At 35.1% G+C, this 20,848-nt stretch overlaps 1 protein-coding gene across 2 annotated transcripts in view; it reads left to right on the top strand.

The window, feature by feature from the left end:
- Positions 1–250: 250 nt before the first annotated feature.
- Positions 251–20,848, top strand: part of FBXO33 (F-box protein 33) — a 44,402-nt gene continuing 23,804 nt past the window's right edge. The window contains exon 1 of one of the 2 annotated variants that reach the window (XM_031952965.1): positions 251–1,180. In XM_031952965.1, the coding sequence (XP_031808825.1) occupies positions 573–1,180 (608 nt within the window). In that variant the 5' untranslated portion in view covers positions 251–572. The remainder of the gene's footprint in view (positions 1,181–20,848) is intronic. The other variant, XM_031952964.1, reaches the window with a different exon arrangement.

The following is a 20,848-nucleotide window of genomic DNA, read 5'->3' as shown; positions in this document are numbered from 1 at the left end:
AGCCACAGCCTCCTCTAGCAACCTCGAAAAGGAGTTAGAAGCGGACAAAGCAAAGAAAGACCTTTTCGGAAAAACCTGTGCGCTGCCCAGAGAAGAATTTCTCTCAGCCCCGCCCCAGGTGAAGGAGGCGGAGCGGGGCGGGGAGAAGCGCCGAGAGTCTAGTCCTACGTAATTAGTCACGTGGCTCTTCTCAATCCTTACCCAGAATCTATCCTCCCCCCTCTTTCCGGAAGTCACCAAAGTCTGGCCGGGTTCCTCCCACTCCGGTCGACGTCAAACTCGGGATCTACCACGGCCCAACTCCCACCTCTTGCTTCAGGGGAGGGGCTCTTTTTCACTATGCCTCCACTGGGCGTCTTCTGCTCCCTGTGGGTGAGAAAGAGGTTAATCACTCGCCAGTGATTAAATTATCTTTAAGGTTGCAGGTGGTCCGAGAGGCTTAATTAGTGGAAAGAAAGTCTGTAATCGAAGCCCAAACCCTTCTCTTTCTCCTTTCCCCCCTCCTCACGGAATGTGCTCTGGTTAGTTCCGCCGGGACTCACGGTGGCCCCGCCCCCTCTCCCTTGTCATTGATGTTGTTGTTCTTGTCAGTGCCGCAGCAGCGACAGCAGCCAGGAGCCCGAGCCAGAGCCGCCTGGGCAGCGCGGCGGCGGCGGGAGAAGGAGGATCCGAGTGCCGGCGGTCGGCGGCGGGTCTGGATGGCTCTCTGTGGGCAAGCGGCGGGCGCTTCGTCGCTGCCCAGCGAGCTCATCGTGCACATCTTCTCCTTCCTGCCGGCGCCCGACAGGCTGCGGGCCTCGGCCTCCTGCTCTCACTGGCGCGAGTGCCTCTTCTACCCGGCGCTCTGGCCCCAGCTCCGTCTCAGCCTTCGCGTCTCGCCGGCCGAGCGTCCCCGACTCGATTTCCTTATGCGCAAGTGCGGCTGGTTCGTCCGGGAGTTGCGTGTCGAGTTCGCCGCGGAGAATTACCTGAGCAGCGGCGGCGGGGGAGCTGCTGGAGGTGGCGGCGGTGGTGGTGGAGGCGGCGGCGGCGGCGGCGGCGGCGGTACGGAAAGCGACCCGGGGATTGGAGGCGGCGGGGAGGAGGCCGAATCTCTGCAGCTCTCCACTGGCTGGCTAGATGTGCTGCGCACTTACCTGGAGCTGGTGCTGTGCGTCCTAAGCAGTATCCGGAACAACAGGTAAGGGACTCTCCTCCGCGTCCCACCTCCCTGCCTCGGGGCGGGGGGGAGGGGGAGAGCCAGGATACCCCCGTGCCCTCAGCTCACTTCCCAGATCTAGCATCTTGGACTCCGGAGGTGCTCGTCTCCCTCACCTCTACCCTCAGGCGGCCTGTTTCTGAGCTGCCCGCTTCGGAGCCAGAAGTCAGGTTGGAGATACACTCCAAAGCCGTGAACCTTTCCTCGAGGCTGAGAAGAGGCGCACCGAACTCAGGCACACTCCAAACATTTATATGCAGGGGGAAAATCTCCCTACTTCTGCTTAACTCCAAATCTTTTTCCTCCCGGGGACAGCGCTAACTTCGGCTTTTAGCTTTAAAGTAGGACTTTAGACTATTTCATTTTTGGCTGACTGGTGGGGATGGACAGAACTGACAGGTGATGGTGTTCCTCATTTTGCAAATGGGGTAATTGAGGCACAGAAGATGTGAGGGAAAGGCTCACAGCCAGGGAGTCTTGGGAGAAGCAAGGGATATTACTTGAATCTCCAGACTCTCAGCTCTTGCACTGCGCAATTGCTGGAGCGGGGTAGAGAGTGGGGAAGAGATAAGGATATGTAAGAGAAGTGCTACAGGTGTCTCCTGACCGAAAATGAGGTGTTGACTTGGATAGAGTGTTGGACTTGGAATTTGGCAGACTTTGATTCCAAATACAGTTTTGGACACTTACTTAATTATATGATCCTAGAATAGATTGTTTAATCTTTGTTTCAGTTTCTTTATCTGTTCAAAAAAAAAAAAAAAAAGGGAGGATAATGGTAGACCCTACTTCATCAGGTTGTTGTAAGAATCAGTAAGATAATTTTATATGAAGGTACGGTTGGCAGATCATTTTCTGACTATTTGGACTAAACTTGAGAATGGGTATTTTTGAGGGAAAAGTTATGGATGGGAAAGCACTAAGAGCTTTATGTACCTACCAATTTTATCTTAACTCGTTTCAATTTGTTTCATCTAGAAGTTGAATCTGGGGAAATTGGTGTCATATGTTAGTATAAGAGTGAATTTGATAACTTATGATTTTTGCATTAGCTTTGGCCAAATTCTGAGTTGGGACACACCATCTCCCCTCCTTCCAACATCTTTGGAATACCTTCCATACATAAATTACCCAGTCTAAAGTTAGGAAATAGGATATCTTAGGGAGACGTGGGAACACTAGAGGTTGGAAAAAGTCCGTGATTCATACTAACACATTCATATCTTTCTTAACCTAAGGATCTACAGCTAGATAAAAATAAAAATTTAAATTCAAGTTATGCATGATCCTAACCCTACCATATCATTCCAAGTATGTTCATGCCAGAAGTAAACAACTTGAAGCACAGTTATAAAGATTCACAATTATATTCACTTTAAACAAAATTATTTTTCATTCAAACTCCTCCCCTTTTTAGGAAAAGAAAAACAACTTTTTAAGGCCATATAAAAATGTATGGCTAATTTTGTATTTTGAGTTTATCTCCTTATCAGACCTGGATGGCATTCATCATTAGTTTTTTGAACTAGATAGCAGTCATCATTTTTAGTCTTTTGAACTATTAATTGATTAGTTTTTCAAAAGTTGTCTTTACAATGTTATTATTGTATCAATTGTTCTCCTGATGCTGCTCACTTGACTCTGTAACAATGCATACAAAGCTCAGTCCTTTTCCTTATTTCTTAAGGTTCAGTAGTATTCCAGTACATTCATATACCATAATTTGTTGGTCCATTCCTTAATTGATGACAAGCATATCCCCACCCCCATTTTTCCCCAGTTCTTTGAAGTTATAAGAGCTGCTATAAATATTTTTGCACATATGGATTCTTTTCCTCTTTCTTTGATCTCTTTGGGGTATTGACCTAGAAGTGATATCCTTTTTTCTAAGAACATTAATTATATTCTTCATTATTAGGATGCATACTGATATTTAATTATCAGTGTTGGGGGCATAGTTATAAATTATTTTCCGGAATGGCTGGACCATTTCATAGTTCTCCAAATAGTGCATTTAATGTACCTATTTTTTTTAGAAGTTTCTCACCCTCTAACATTTATCTATTCCCTTTTTCCTTTTTTTTTTTTTTTTTTTTTTTAAATCAACTTTGCCAATCCGAAGAGTGTGAGGTGGGGACTCAATAACTTTACTTTTTGGTTCTCTCATTATTTAGTGATTTGGAACATTTTCTTTTCATATAGCTATTGGTAGCTTGGATTTCTTCCTTTGAAAACTTCTTGTTCATATTTTTTGGCCATTTATTAATTGGAGAATGACTCTTATTCTCACAAATTTGGATCAGTTCCATCTATATCATAGAAATGACCATTTCCCTTCTAATCTTAATTGCATCCAACCTACAACAACTTTTTTTTTTTTTTTTTTTTTTGCTGAGGCAATCGGGGTTAAGTGACTTGCCCAGGGTTGCACAGCTAGGAAGTATGAAGTGTCCAAGATCAGATTTGAACTCAAGTCATCCTGATTTCAGGGCTGGTGCTCTATTCAGTGTACCACCTACCTGCCCTCCAACCTACAACAACTTAAAAAAAATAATAACACATTTTTTTTTCTCAATTGATGAAAATCCTCTCTTTTCCCTCCCCAAACGAAAAAGAGAACCACAATATTATACTTTTAATCCCATCTCTTCCCTTTTTTTTTTTCTTTAGCTTGGTGAAATAGGCCACACATATCCCACTATCAAGCATTATTTTTCCCATACAGCTGTACCCCATTAGTTCTGCAGAGATTTATCACCTTTTGAATTTTGTTAGAGATCTGATCCCATCTGCTGCTTCTTAACTTTCTGCTAGCTTACTTTTAAATATATGTATATAGTAAAATGTATATAGGCAGCATTTTCTACTAGTAGTATTGAAAGATTCTAAAAATAAGTTTAATTGGGCAGAATGAAATACATCTCAAATATCAAACTGTTTAATCCTTAATTTTTAAAATATAGATCAACAACTACAAAAATGAAAGAAGGAAATTTGTATTTGTTTTCTCCTTTGAAAATATCTTAATGTTATTCGCTCTATTAACAGCTTCATTGGCAGATAGGGCTCAAGTTAAGTTTTTTATTTTATAACTTTGGTATTTATATTATTTAATCACTTGAAATATTAACTTTAGATCACTGACCCAGTGTAAAAAAAAAATAGCAAAATAGATTAGATTATAAACTTTGAGTTTTCAAGGATTTCAGCTGAATCTCTCTATATAATTACAAACTGTTACTTTGTTTTATGGCATTTATTTTCATCTCTTAGAAGTTAAAACTTCAAGGACATCTTTTCCCAATAGATATTTTATTTTTCTGGCTTTCTGATAGTGCTTGACTTACCCTATTTATATTTAATTAAATAAATGCCTTATTGAATTGAATATCTTTTGGGCCTTACTGGGTCACCAACAAATTTATTTCCTAAGTTGCCAGATTCCTTTCCCATGGTATGGAAAATGGAAGTTAGGGGATTCCTTTCTGATTGAATAGCAAAGATTGAAATATAATACAGTTTCAGCTATGTTATGGATTAACTATCTTGGGACACTACTATTTAGAAGGCAATTGAATTATAGTTAAAAGATGATTGAACTTAGATTCAGAAAACTTGCAATTAAATCTCCAAATGCTTTTCATAAATGCTACTTTATGCATTACTTGCAGTGTAATTTATTTGTGTCATTTATGTCATTTATAGAGAGAATAACAAAATGTTGCTCAGTAGTAGTTTCTACACAGGATAGACTTCCATGTTATCAGATTGTTGACTTTATTAAAACCATATATTGTGTTTATAAGAACATTTTATCTTGTGTTCCCCCTTAGTAGAAGTTAAGATTAAGAGTTATTTCTCATTGTTTTTATTAAGTGGGACAAAGCATAGCAGGTGAAGGAGAGGGGCTTTCACTTCATATTTTCTCTGCAATGTGGTTAAATCCAAGAAAGCTGAGAGGATTATTTTTTTAAGATTTCATAATAAATTTTCATAATTTCATAAATGGGAATATGCCTTCATAATAATGGGAAATATGCTTTCATTTGGGATTTCTGTTTGAAATTTCAGGTGATGACTTGGAAGTATTTCTATCTTCATATGTTTATTTTACTGAACAATTTTTCTTAACTATTGTGTACTCAGAAACAAGTATTTTGTCGTTTTAGTACTTAAAGAAATCTGTTTAAGGATTAAATATTTTGGAGGAATAAGGACTGTGGCCTATTCACCCAAAAAGGAAGATTTAACTAGGAAGGAAAAATGTTAATAACTCCCAACAGTGGAGACTCCATGATATAATCAATTAAAATTGATAAACCCATTTTTTTCCCTGTAAGGTAGCCTAAGAATTTGAAAGGGGGAAGAGGGATCTCCTGAAATCTACCAAAGAAACAGACCCCTCTGAAAGTCTGTTACAAAGGAGTGGTTGGTACTTGTCTGCTATGTAGATGAGAAAGTGTCTTTTAGCCCTGAGATCTATGATAGATAGCTGGAGTGGTTCAAGTATAATAGGCAAATACATTGAAATATTAAACTTTATATATGAATGATTTTACATGTGTCTATACATAATTATGTCTAATGGTAGCTACTTTTGGGAGGAAGAGGAGGGAAAGAAAAGGAAAACATTATACAATAACTTTATTATATAATTTAAAAGAAATAGCAAGTTGTACAAAATAGATTGGCAGTTTCATGTTTAATCCAATCTCTCTTCCCTCCCCCCCATTCTACTATGTTATGGAAATGCTTATTCTATTTTTTTTTGGGGGGGGGGGGAGGCAATCAGGGTTAAATGACTTTCCCAAGATTAGGTAACTAGTGTCAAATGTCTGTACCATCTAGCTGTTCTGTGTGTTTTTTTTTTCCTTAATTTCAAAATGAAACAAATATGGCTATAGGGGAAGTAAAAAATAATACTGTGAATACAATATAAGGGTTGGAATTTGCCTAAAGATCATCAGTTTATATAAAATAGACACTGAATTTAAGTTGTTGAGAGTTCTCAGGCTTTAGTTCAAACTAAAATTAAATAATTTTGCTATTAATTGAATAATGCATAATGTATAAGATAGTTGAGTGTAATTCCATTAAATCCAACATAAAAATATAAGGTAAAGAAATTTTAACTCTTCCACATTTTATTAGATTTTCATCCATGTAACTGTTCAAGTGAAATTTTAATATAATTTTAAATTTGACTATAAATATATATACATAATATACACACATATGTGTACATATGTGTGTTTATACATATATACACACACAAATATATTTAAATTTTAAAATCTCATATAATTATTTTTGCTTAGACCTAATCTCTAGATCCAGGGAGTTGGTTCTTTGTTTTGAGGTAAAGAAACCACCCCACCCCCAAAAAAAAGATGGGGGAAAAATTTTTCGTTAAGGTCATTAAGGAACATTATTTTAAGCTAACAGTTTATTTCAGAGCTTTGAATTTTAAAAAAATTCAGTTGGCATTATTGCCAGTGAATTATTCATTGAAATTTATGAGATACCAAATAGCACTACCAAAGGCTAAGTAAACACTTAATTCTGCAATCTACATTGAAATTAATTTCCTAATAATTATTCAGTCACGTCTGATTCTTTGTGATTCCATTTGAGATTTTCTTGGCAGAAAGTTTGTCATTTTACAGATGAGGAAACTGAGGCAAATAGGATTTAAATGACTTGCCCACTCACACATTGTAAATGATGTCTGAGACCAAATTCTAACTAGGGAAGATGAGTCTTCTAACTCCAGGCCTAGCACTCTATCCAGTGCCCCACTCAATTGCCCCTTTCCTAGAAGTAATTTGACTTAAAATAATTTTAAAAACATTGTTTCAGCTTTTATCCTTTCAGAATAGAAAAGTAATAGAAAGTCTTTCCCAACCCTTTTTAATTTTCTTGACTTTTCTCTGTTATTTATTTCCTACTTATAGCTTGCTTTGTATAGAGTTCCTTTTTTTCTCCCTGATTAGATTGTAAACTCCTTGAGAGCAGGACTATTTTACTCTTTTTACCTCTTGCCTATCTCTGATATTTAGCTCAATGCCTAGTTCCTAGTAGGTTCTTAGGGTTTATTGTTGCCTTTCATTGACCAACACCTAACACCCTATACCAAGATAAGGCCAAAATAGGTTGGGTGATACTATAAGCAAATTAGGAGAACCTTTTATGTCTATGGAGAAGGAAGGAATTTATGGCCAAAGAACTAGAGAGCTTTATGAAATGCAAAATGGATAATTTTGATTATATTTTTTAAAATGTACAAACAAAATAAATGCAGCCAATATTAGAAAGGAAACAGAAAATTGGGGGAAAAATTTTACATCCACAGGCCCTGATAAAGATCTCCTTTCTAAAATAGAGAATTGACTCAAATTTATAAGAATACAAGTCATTCTCCAAGTGATACAAGCTTAAAGGATATGAACAGACAAATTTTCTTTTCTTTTCTTTTTTTTTATTTAATAGCCTTTTATTTACAGGTTATATGTATGAGTAACTTTACAGCATTAACAATTGCCAAACCTCTTGTTCCAATTTTTCACCTCTTATCCCCTACCCCCTCCCCCAGATGGCAGGATGACCGGTAGATGTTAAATATATTAAAATATAAATTAGATACACAATAAGTATACATGACCAAACTGTTATTTTGCTGTACAAAAAGAATCAGACTCGAACAGGCAAATTTTCAAAGTAATTGAAGCCATCTCTAATCATGTGGAAAAAATGCTCTCACTATCAATTAGATAAATACAAATTAAGACAACTCTAAGTACACAGCTCAGATTGGCTAAGATGACAGGAAAAGATAATGATAAATGTTGGAAGGGATGTATGAAAGCTGGGACATTGATACATTGTTGGTGGAGTTGTGAACTGATCCAACCATTCTGGAGAGCAATATAGAACTATGTCTATATCATATTGTCCATGTGCTTTGATCCAGCAGTGTCTCTATTAGGTATGTATCCCAAAGAGATCATAAAAAAGGGAAAAGGACCCACATATGCAAAAATGTTTCTGGCAATCCTATTTTTGGTGCCAGTTGGAGAATGACTGAATAAGTTATGGTATATGAATGTTATGGAACATTATTGTTCTATAAGAAATAATCGGCAGAATGATTTCAGAAAGGTCTAGAGAGGTACTTATATTAACTGATACTAAGTAAAGTGAATAGAACCAAGAAAACATTTTATACAGCAACAAGATTGAGATGATCCACTCTGATGGACTCGGGTCTTTTCAACAATGAGGTAATTCAGGACAATTCCAATAGACTTGTGATGGAGAGAGCTTCCATCTGCTTCCAAAAAGAAGATTGTGGAGACTGAATGTGGATCACAACATAGTATTTTCACCCTTTTGGTGGCTATTTGCTTGCTTTTTTTCCTTCATTTTTTCCTTTTTGATCTGATATTTCTTATGCAGTATGATAAATGTGGAAATATGTTTAGAAGAATTGTACCTGTTTAATTTATATTGGATTATCTGCTGTCTAGGTGAGGAAGTGGAGAGTGAGGGAGAAAAATTTGGATCATAAGATTTTGCAAGGATAAATTTGAAAACTATCTTTGCATGTATTTTGAAAATAAAAAAAGCTATTATTAAAAAAAATTTTAAAGGTAATGCCTTTGATTTCACGTGTATAATTGATATATTTCTTTGGTAGGGGAGGAAAAAGGAAGAAAATGTATAACTCAAAATTTTTTTCAAGGAAAGTTATAAATAAGGAAAAATGTTTTTAATGAAAGAAAAGGAATACCTCATGTAAACTATAACTTCTTGAGGTAAATTTAAAGTTTTTTGAAATTCTAAATATTTCTTTTCCCTGTTTCAATCATCCACCAATAGGGACTTAATCTGTCTTCAAGATCTCAGACTTTAAATTATTTTCTCTGACCTGCTATTGTTTTCTTTACTTTCATCAAGATTCCTACTTCGTTATGCAAATTTTTAATGCTATGATCATTTATCATTGCCTATTTTAGTGATACATATATGTCTCAGTAATCATTTGCTGAATTGTAAAGTTGTGTATGGTTTGGTACTATTATCTTATCTTTTAAAAATCATTCCTAATAGCAAATTTAAATTTAAATATATTGAAATCATATCTTGAAATTACTTATTAGCACATAACTCCATTAAAACTGGAAGTGAAGTTATTAGAATTGAAATATCTCAACATTTCTTTCAGAACTTAAGACGTCTCAGCAAAGGCTTATCACCTCAATCCATTTTTCATATCTAGAGAAAAAAGTGGTTTTATCATTACCAAGGCCAATAATACTTTCCTCTTCATCTTTAATTCCATTCCTGGTCACCTCCTTTGTGACTGTTATATATAACTTATCTATACTATTCATATCCATATCTCCATATATATATCCATACATACACATATATACATACATATCTTTATATAGCAATAAACATTCCCATAGAGTCCTTCCTGTTCTACCTTTAAACATATTTACTCAGGCCTTATATCACCCTGCTTCCCCTTCCAAGTACCTGTTAGACCTTTTCTTGCTTTTCATGTGAAACTCCTTGAAAAAGTAGCTTATAAATTATTCCTTATGCTTAACACCCACTCACTCTTTAACTCTTTGCAATATGGCTTTTGTTTTTCCCATTCAATTGAAACCATTCCTTTATTGCACATGTTTAACCTGTATCAGATTGCTTGCTATTTTGGGAAAGAAGGAGGAAGGGAGGAAGAAGGGAGAAAAAAATTGGGACACAATCTTACAAAAATGAATATTATAACTATTTTCATATGTATTTGGAAAAATAAAATATGGGGGGGAAGGAAAAAAATTGTTCCTTTAATTACCATCACTACTATTAATGATTTTCTTAGTCCTCATCTTTCTTGATCTCTGCAACATTTTATGCTCATCCAATATTCCTAATACTATGCCCATCTTCCATAATATTCATTTGATCTTTTCCCTCTCACGCTCTCTTTCATTAGTTCTTCCTTCTTCCATTTTCTTCAGACATTCCTTAAGATCTTTTCCTTGGCATTCTTACCTCAGTATTTTCTTATCAATCTCATTGATATCTAAAACCTCAACTATTAAATTCTGTGCTGATGACTCCCAAATTTGTATCTTGTCCTAAACATTCTCCTGAGCTTTAGAGATGCATTTCTAACAATCCACTGAAATACTTGAATACAGTAGAAATAGTGATACCTCACACTTAATATATTCAAATTAAACTTAAGCTATCTGTATTTTCTGTTAGTGGCATAAACATTCTTCCAATTACTTAAGCTGAAATTTTTAGTATTACCTTTACTTCCTCTTGTAACTTATCTCTTGCCTACTATTTTCAGTTAATTCCCAAGTCATTTGTTAATTTCTCTTATTTTTTATCTTTTCTTCTCTGTTTTCACTGCTTCCACCAAAGACAAAGATTTGCTTTTTGGGGAAGAGGCAAGTTAGAATATTTATTTAAGGAGGGGTGGAGCCAAGATGGCAGAGAAGATACACATGTCATTCAGTGCTTCTACCCTCACTACTAATTACCAAATGCAGCCTCAGAAATAGTGCTTGACTGAAATTCACGAATATTGGGAGTACAACAGATTACTAGCCAAAGATAACTTGGAAGATCGCCAGAAAAGGTTTGTCCTGATCGAGCAAGAACAGGCCAGTGCAGGGGGAGGCAGAATCAGAGGCTAGCACACTGAATTGACCAGGGCTGGGAGTGGGGTCTCTATGGGTGGAAAATTTGCAGGGAGCACTCTATCACAGGTTGGCTACTCTGCTTTAGTTGCAAAGCAGTAGATCAGCAGAGAAGTTAAAGCCAAAGGTAGAGTGTATTCCAGAAAAGCCAGAATCTAACAGGATCTACCTACACCCACACAGCACCGGAAGTGACTCAGCACAGACCACAGCACAGCTATGCAGCCCCATTCTGTAGTACGGGGCTTTTGCCTGGAGTAGTCACACCAGGGGTGCTCTGCCCTAGGCAACCACAAATCTGCACAGCAGAAGGGCTCCGCCCAAGGCAATAGAACTTCTTCCCAGGGCAAAAACATTTGTGGTGCAGGGTTCTTCCCAGGACAGCTACTGATCCACACTACGGAGTTCTGTCCAGGGCAGTGACACTTTAACTGCTCAACTGCTAGTCCAAGAGCAGCCATTGATCTGCAGACCAGGGCTTTTCCCAGGGCAGTAGTACTTCAGCAGTGTGGCTGCTCTTCCCAGGGCAGTGACACTTCTGGTGCAGGGCTCTTCCCAGGGCATTTCCATAGCTCAGTTGCTCTTAGCAGCCCATTTGCAAGGACAGCTACTGTCCATATATCTATCCCTGCTCTGCAGAGAAAGCTGGTAACCTCCTTGCCTTGAAGGCAGACCCTAAGGGCTCTTTAAAAAATGAGTAAAAAAGAAAAGTCTATGCTAATCATTGATAGCTTCTATACAGAAAGAGAGCAGGTTTTCAAGCCCAAAGAGACTAATAGCAGACAGTCTCCAGACAAAAACCCAAAGGGGGATGTAACCTGGTCCCTATCATGTAAGGCTCTCCTAGAAGAAATTATAAAAGATCTTAAAAGAGAGCTAGAAGAAAAATGGGGAAAGGAAAGAGAAGCTCTGCAAGAGTACTCAGAAAAGGCATATAATTCACTTAAAGAAAAATTTGATAAAATGGAAAAAGAAAACAACTTCCTGAAATGTGAATTGAAAGAGGTAAAGAACTCCCAGAGAGTGCAGGGAAACAGAATTTGTGAATTGGAAAAGATATAGAACTCCCAGGAAGGTAGGATTTCTGAATTGGAAAAAGGAAATAACTCAGTTAAAAAAAAAAAATAGTGATTCATTGAGACATCAAGAATCAGTCAAGCAAAACCAAAAAAAAAAAAAAATGAAAAAATAAAAAAAAATGTTAAATATCTATTTGGGAAAACAACAGACCTGGAAAATAGAATTAGGAAAGATAATCTGAGGATTATTGAACTTCATGAAATTATGATGAAAAAAAGAGCCTAGACACTATTTAATAGGAAATCATCAAAGAGAACTGCCCAGAGATAATAGAATCAGAAGGTAAAATAGGCATTGAAAGAATTCATCGAACACCTTCTGAAAGAGACCCTAAAATAAAAACTCCAAGGAATATTCTGGCTAAATTTCAGAACTAAGACTAAAGAAAACATATTACAAGTAGCCAGAAAAAAAACAATTTAAATACTGAGGAGTTCAATAAGGATCACTTAGGATCTAGCTGCTTCCACATTAAAGGATTGAAGGGCCTGGACTATGATATTCTGAAAGGCAAAATAACTTGGAATGTAGCCAAGAATAAACTACCCAGCTAAGCTGAGCATTTTCTTCCAGGGAAGAAGATGGACATTCAATGAAACAGGTGAATTCCATTTGTTTCTAATGAAAAACCAGAGCTAAACAAAAAATTTGACCTCCAACTATAGGACTCAAGAGAAGCAGAAAAAGGTAAAAAGAACTCTTGAGAACTGTATTTCTGTTATGGACATACATAAAGAGTGCATGTATAATTTGATTTTACTGATATAAAAAAAAGGGAAGTAGAAATGGAAAGGGAATAGTATCAGAAAAAGGGAAAAGGGGAGATAAAAAGAGGAAAACTACATCTTACAAAGAGGCAAAAGAAACCTATCATATCTGAGGGAATTTAGGGAGGGGGAGGAACATTGTGTGAATCTTGCTTTCATCAGATTTGGCTCAAAGAGAAAATAATTGACATGTTTGGTTTACAGAGAAATTTCTCTCACCTCATTAAAAAGTGGGAGAGAAAAACGGAAAAGGAAAAGAGTAATAAGGGAAAGGTATAAGAAAAAGGAAGGGATTCAAAGCGGGTCGGAGGGATTCTAAAGAGGGAGGGCTGTGTGAAGCAAGTGGTGCCCATAAGTTTAATACTGGGGAGGGGAGAAAGCGAGGTAAGAAAAAGAAAAGCATAATCTGGAGATAATAAGATGGCAGGAAATACAGAATTAGTAATTTTAACCATAAATGTGAATGGAATGAACTCTCCCATAAAGCGGAGGCGGATAGCAGACTGGATCAAAAGGCAGAACCCTACAATATGTTATTTATAGGAAACACATTTAAAGCAGATTGATACATAGAGAGTAAAGGTAAAAGGCTGGAGCAGAATCTATTATTCTTCAGGTGAAGTAAAAAAAAGCAGAGGTAACCATCCTTATCTCAAATCAGGCAAAAGCAAAAATTGATCTAATTAAAAGAGATAGGGAAGGAAACTATATCTTACTAAAGAGTAGCATAGACAATGAAGCAATATCAATACTAAGCATATATGCACCAAGTGGTATAGCATCTAACTTCCTAAAGGAGAAGTTAAGAGAGTTGCAAGAAGCAACAGACAGCAAAACTATAATAATGGGAGATCTCAACCTTGCACTCTTGGAACTAGATAAATCAAACTACAAAACAAATAAGAAAGTTAGAGGTAAATAGAATATTAGACAAATTAAGTATGATAGCTCTTTGGAGAAAACTGAATGGAGACAGAAAGGAGTATATTTTCTTCTCAGCAATTCATGGAACCTATATAAAAATTGACCATATATTAGTAAATAAAGACCTCAGAATTGAAAGGCAGAATTTCTGTAAATTCTTTTCAGATCATGATTCGATTAAAGCTACATTCAACAAAAAGCCAGGGGGAAATGGACCAAACAAACAGTAATTGGAAACTAAAAAATCTTATCCTAAAGAATGAATGGGTGAAACAGCAAATCATAGACACAATAATTTCACCCAAGAAAATGACAACAATGAGACAACATACCAAAATTTGTGGGATGCAGCCAAAGCAGTAATAAGGAGAAATTTTATATCTCTAGAGGGTTACTTGAATAAAATAGAGAAAGAGAAGATCAATGAATTGGGCTTGCAATTAAAAATGCTAGAAAAGGAACAAATTAAAAACCCCCAGTCAAATACTAAACTTGAAATTATAAAAATAAAAGGAGAGATTAATAAAATTGAAAGTAAAAAAAGCTATTGACTTAATTAATAAAACTAAGAGTTGGTTCTATGAAAAAATCAACAAAATTGATAAACCTTTAGTAAATCTGATTTAAAAAAGGAAAGAGGAAAATTGTTAGTCTTAAAAATGTGTCCACCAATGAAGAGGAAATTAGACCAATAATTAGGAATTACTTTGCTCAACTTTATGCCAATAAATTTGATAACCTAAATGAAATGGATGACTACCTTCAAAAATATAGGCTTCCCAGATTAACAGAGGAGGGAATAAATTGCTTAAATAGTCCAATTTTAGAAAAAGAATTAGAACAAGCTATTAACTCCCTAAGAAAAAAAAATCCCCAGGACCAGATAGATTTACATGTGAATTCTATCAAACATTTAAAGAACAATTAACTCTAATGTTATATAAATTATTTGGAAAAGATAGGGAATGAAGGAGTCCTACCAAATTCCTTTTATGACATAGACATGATACTGATAGCTAAACCAGGTAGGTTGAAAACAGAGAAAGAAAATTATAGACCAATCTCTCTAATGAATATTGATGCTAAAATCTTAAATGTAATATTGGCAAAAAGACTACAGAAAATTATCCCCAGGATAATACACCGTGACCAAGTAGGATTTATACCAGGAATGCAGAGCTGGTTCAATATTAGGAAAAATATTAGCATAATTGTCTATATCAATAACCAAATTAACAAAAACCATATGATCATCTCAATAGATGCAGAAAAAGCATTTGATAAAATCCACCATCTATTCCTATTAAAAACACTTGAGAGTATAGGAATAAATGAATTTTTTAAAAAAATAGTCAGGAGCATCTATTTAAAACCATCAGTAAGCATCATATGTAATGGGGATAAACTGGAACCATTCCCAGTAAGATCTGGAGTGAAACAAGATTGCCCACTATCACTATTATTATTCAATATTGTATTAGAAATGCTAGCCTTGGCAATAAGAGTTAAGAAAGAGAATAAAGAAATTAGAGTAGGTAATGAGGAAACCAAATTATCACTCTTTGCAGATGATATGATGGTATACTTAGAGAACCTTAGAGATTCTATTAAAAAGCTATTAGAAATAATCCACAACTGTAGCAAAGTTTCAGGATACAAAATAAACCCACATAAGTCATCAACATTCTTATATATCACTAACAATCCAACAGAATTACAAAGAGAAAATCCATTTAAAGTAACTGCTGATAGTATAAAATATTTGGGAATCTATCTGCCAAGGGAAAGTCAGGAACTATATGAGCAAAACTACACAAAAAGTGTTTTATTTTCCACCCAAATCAGATCTAACCAATTGGAAAAATATTAAGTGCTCTTGGATAGGGCAAGCAAATATAATAAAAATGACAATCCTACCTAAACTAATCTATTTATTTAGTGCTATACCAATCATACTCCCAAAATACTATGTTAAGGACCTAGAAAAAATAACAAAAGTCATCAGGAAGAACAAAAGGTCAAGACTTTCAAGGGAACTAAAAAAAAAAAAAATCAAATGAAGGTAGCCTAGCTGTACCAGATCTAAAACTATATTATAAAGCAGCGGTTACCAAAACTATTTGGTATTGGCTAAGAAATAGATTAGTTGATCAGTGGAATAGATTAAGTTGATAGGACAAAATAGTCAATAATTTTAATAATCTAGTGTTTGGCAAACCCAAAGGCCCCAACTTTTGGGATAAGAATTAACCATTTGATAAAAACTGCTGGGAAAATTGGAAATTAGTATGGCAAAAACTAGGCATTAACCCATACTTAACACTGTACACCAAAATAAGGTCAAAATGGGTTCATGATCTAGGCATAAAGAATGAGAGGAACATAAGATAGTTTACCTTTCAGACCTGTGGAGGAGGAAGCAATTTGTGACCAAAGAAGAACTAGAGATCATTATTGATCACAAAATAGAAAATTTTGATTATATCAAATTGAAAAGCATTTATACAAACAAAAGTAATGCAGACAAGATTAGAAGAAAAACAGTAAACTGAGAAAACATTTTTACAGTCAAAGGTTCTCTGACAGGCTTCATTTCCAAAACATATAGAGAACTGATTCTAATTTATAAGAAATCAAACCATTCTTCAATTGATAAGTGGTGAAAGGATATGAACAGACAATTTTCATATGAAGAAATGGAAACTATTTCTAGTCATATGAAAAGGTGCTCTAAAATCACTATTGATCAGAGAAATGCAAATTAAGACAACTCTGAAATACCACTACATACCTCTCAGATTGGCTCAAATGACAGGAAATGATAATGGTGAATGTTGGAGGGGATGTGGGAAGACTTGGACAGTGATACATTGTTGGTGGAATTTGTGAATACATCCAACCATTCTGGAAAGCAATTTGGAACTATGCTCAAAAAGTTTTCAAACTGTGCATATCTTTTGATCCAGCAGTGCTTAGATACCAAAGAAATCTTAAAGAAGAGAAAGGGACCTCTATGTGCAAAAATGTTGTTGGCAGCTTTCTTTGTAGTGACTAGAAACTGGGGATGCCCATCAATTGGAGAATGGCTGAATAAATTGTAGTATATGAATGTTGTTGGAATCTTTACAAATTGTTAAGTCATTAGAGTTGATAGAGACAATAATTATCTAATTTAGTATAGTTCAGTATGATTAATCTGATCCTACAAGGAGATGTTATGGGTCAGAAGAAACAAGGATATAACAAAGTTTCTAAAAAAAAAAAAGTTCAGTGATCTGCTCCAAAATTATCATCAAACCTTGGCTTTCCATAACTTTGACAATACTCTCTAAACATTTTCCTTGAACAGAAACAGAAGGCTGTTTTCTAAACATCTGTCCCATTTTAGCTGAAATTCTACTTTAACTCTTTTAACAAAAATTTATGGAATATTATTGTTCTGTAAGAAATGAGCAACAGGATGATTTCAGAAAGGCCTGGAGAGACTTATATGAACTGATGGTGAGTGAAAAGAGCGGGACTAGGAGATCATTATATACTTCAACAGTAATACCATATGATCAATTCTGATGGGTATGGTTCTCTTCAACAATGAGATGAACCAAATCGGTTCCTTTTGTTCAATAATGAATAGAACCAGCTACATCCAGGGAAAGGACTCTGGGAAATGAGTGTGAACCACTACATAGCATTTCCAATTCCTCTGTTTTTGTCTGCTTGCATTTTTTATTCCTTTCACAGGTTAATTATACATTATTTCAAAGTCTGATTCTTGTGCAACAAAATAACTATGGATATATATACATATTTTTTATTTAACATATTTAACATGTATTGGTCTACCTACCATCTGGGGGAGAGAATGGGGGAAAGGAGGGGAAAAATTGGAACAAAAGGTTTTGTAATTGTCAATGCTGAAAAATTACCGATGCATATATCTTGTAAATAAAAAGTTGTAATTAAAAAAAAAAAAGCATGGGACACTGAGAAAATGTAAGAGCAGCATCTATTATCCAGAATCCAGGCAAGCATGCTGTCATGGAACTGTCATAAAATATTGATGAATTTCTGTGCGCAACCAAATTTTGCCATGATCTTCCACAAACCTAACTGACAGTATCAAAAACCTAAGTTAGATGATCCAATATTATATACAGACTTCTCTTGTGCTCCTGGCAAGAAATAAAGGAAATATAATAATTAATTCTCAGTGATACCAACAAAGCCCAGCCAACTTAACCCATAAAATAATTACAAGGTGGATGAACAAGACTGGTGGGAGACGGGAATAACCTATACTAAACATATTACACTGAATTCTATAAAATATTTGAAAACTAATTAATACTTAAGCTATATCAACTTTCCTCAAAAGTTATTCAATGGTCTCTCAAACTCTTTTATGAAATAAATAAGGATCTACTGCGTAAAACAAAGTATACAGTCTATACATATGTATTTAATAATGACTGTTGACACGCAAAAAAAAATAAAATCCTTAAAGGAAAATTGTAGAAATATATCTGAATATTTTTTCTATGAAAGCTAAATTAGATGTGTACAAGGAATGAAACAATGATTCAATAGTAGGCAAGCAATAAAAACAATTATGCTTGCCATAAAACCCAAAACTCTATGGCTAAATCAATAGGTGAAGGAAGTGAGAGGCAGAGAGAGACAGAGGGAGAGAACAATTTCTTTTTTATATCCCCATGCTTATAGTCTTTAAAAGCTGACCATGGAGTTGTTTTACCTTTTGAATTCAGGTTTTTTTATTGTAAAATGGGAATGTTCATAATTTTATCACTTAATTCACAGGGTTATTGAGCAGAAAATGATTTTCAAAATTTAAATAATTTATATTTGTGAATTATTATTGTAGTACAAATAAGAGGCCTGATGTACAGTTAAGAGCAGAGATCTCTTTTAGTAGACATTATCAGCAGAAACTAATTGGATGAGATTTTGGTTTTGCTAAGTTTAGCAAGTTAATTAGCAAGTTTTGAAAATGGAAAAACAGGAGCAGCTTTGGCAGATTGCACCTGATAGTGAACCTGATGTAATTGGAAGAGTGCTCAAACAGGTGTATGTGATGAGAGGGGTAGGAAAAGACCAAGGTATGTGTTTACTTCATTATCTGCTTGTGAAAGAAAATGTCCAGTAGGATGAATCTGTGAGTTTTATTTTGAGTGGCATGATGTTGTATTGGCTTATTTAATCTTTTTTGTCAACAAACATGCAAATAAACCAGAACAGAAGGTGTTTTATACACACACACACACACACACACACACACATATATATACATATATGTATATGTATATATATATATGTATTATGCATTTATTTAAGATGAAAGGTTTTAAGATATCAGCTTTTAGACTTTGACAGATTGATGATTTATTATTTGCACATGATTTATTATACTCCTTTCTGAGAGCAGCTGAAATTAACCCATTTTATTCCAGACAAACATGACTGATAGCAGGTAACCCCAAATTAGAGTTTCATTATAAAAAGATCGATAAGAAATTTTGTGGAATTTTCATACATCTAAATAAATAACTATTTAAGTAACTTAGAAGATAAATGCAAATCAGATTGTTAAGAAAGCACTATAATTTTTTATAAGGATTTTGTGGAGAGTAGTATTATTTTAGATGGTATGACAAAACATGACATCTTAAAATTTGTGATTTTTCAAGTTTAGTTAAGTATGATCTTATCAAAGTTTTTTGAAAGATTTGGTTTTCTTATCAAAGATTTTTTCCCTGCTTTCTACTTTCCTTCTAGTTTTGATAGCATTAATTTTCCTTGTAGAAAGCCTTTTAATTTAATATAACCAAAGTTACCTATTTTGCACTTTATGTTCTCTCTCTTGTTTGGTCATGAATTTTTCTTCTCCCATAGATCTATTTTTTGTTTATATTGTTTACAGTTATTTTAAATGGAATTCTTTCTCTCTCTTGCTCCTAGGCTTTATTGGTCATGTAAAGAAATGCTGATTTATATGGTTTATTTTATATCTTGCAACTTTGCTAAAGTTGTTAATTATTTCAAGTAATTTTTTAGTTAATACTATAAGATTATGTATACAATTCTATCATTTGCAAGTAGTGATAGTTTTATTTTCTTATTGCCTATTCTGATTCCTTCAATTTCTTTTTCTTTTATGGCTATAGCTAACATTTCTAGTACTACGCTGAATAATAGTGGTAGTAATGGGCTTTTACCTTGCTTTACCCTTGATCTTATTGGAAAGATTTCTAACTTATCCCCGTTACATGTAACACTTACTGATGGTTTTAAAGGAAAACTCCATTTATTCCTGTGCTATCAAGCATTTTTAATAGTAATGGATTCTGTATATTGTCAAAAGCTTTTTCTGCATTTATTGAGATAATGTAATTTTTGTTGGTTTGTCCTGGCCAAATATGTTGATAACTTTCCTAATATCGAATCAACCTTGCATTCTTGGTATAAATCCCACAATCCCCTTGTAGAGTTAGAGGGGTACACGAGTAAATTCTACCATACATTTAAAAAAACAATTACCTAATTGACTCTAATTTATAAGAAATCAAGCCATTCTCCAGTTGATAAATGGTCAAAGGATATGAACAGACAATTTTCAGATGATGAAATTGAAACTATTACTACTCATATGAAAGAATATTCCAAATTATTGATCAGAGAAATGCAAATTAAGACAACTCTGAGATACCACTATACACCTGTCAGATTGGCCAGAATGACAGGGTAAGAATGCAGAATGTTGGAGGGGATGTGGGAAAACGGGGACACTGATACATTGTTGGTGGAATTGTGAACACATCCAGCCATTCTGAAGAGCAATTTGGAACTAGGCCCAAAAAGTTATCAAACTGTGCATACCCTTTGATCCAGCAGTGTCTCTACTGGGCTTATACCCCAAAGAGATACTAAAAAAGAGAAAGGGACCTGTATGTGCCAAAATGTTTGTGGCAGCCCTGTTTGTAGTGGCTAGAAACTGGAAAATGAATGGATTGCCCATCAATTGGAGAATGGTTGAGTAAATTGTATTATATGAATGTTACGGAATATTATTGTTCTGTAAAGAAATGACCAGCAGGACGAATACAGAGAGGATTGGCGAGACTTACATGAACTGATGCTGA

This window comes from Sarcophilus harrisii, chromosome 2 (genome assembly GCF_902635505.1).
Source record: "Sarcophilus harrisii chromosome 2, mSarHar1.11, whole genome shotgun sequence".
Classification (NCBI taxonomy): Eukaryota; Metazoa; Chordata; class Mammalia; order Dasyuromorphia; family Dasyuridae; genus Sarcophilus; species Sarcophilus harrisii.
Note: the sequence above shows the minus strand (reverse complement) of the source record. Positions and strands in the feature narration are given on the sequence as shown.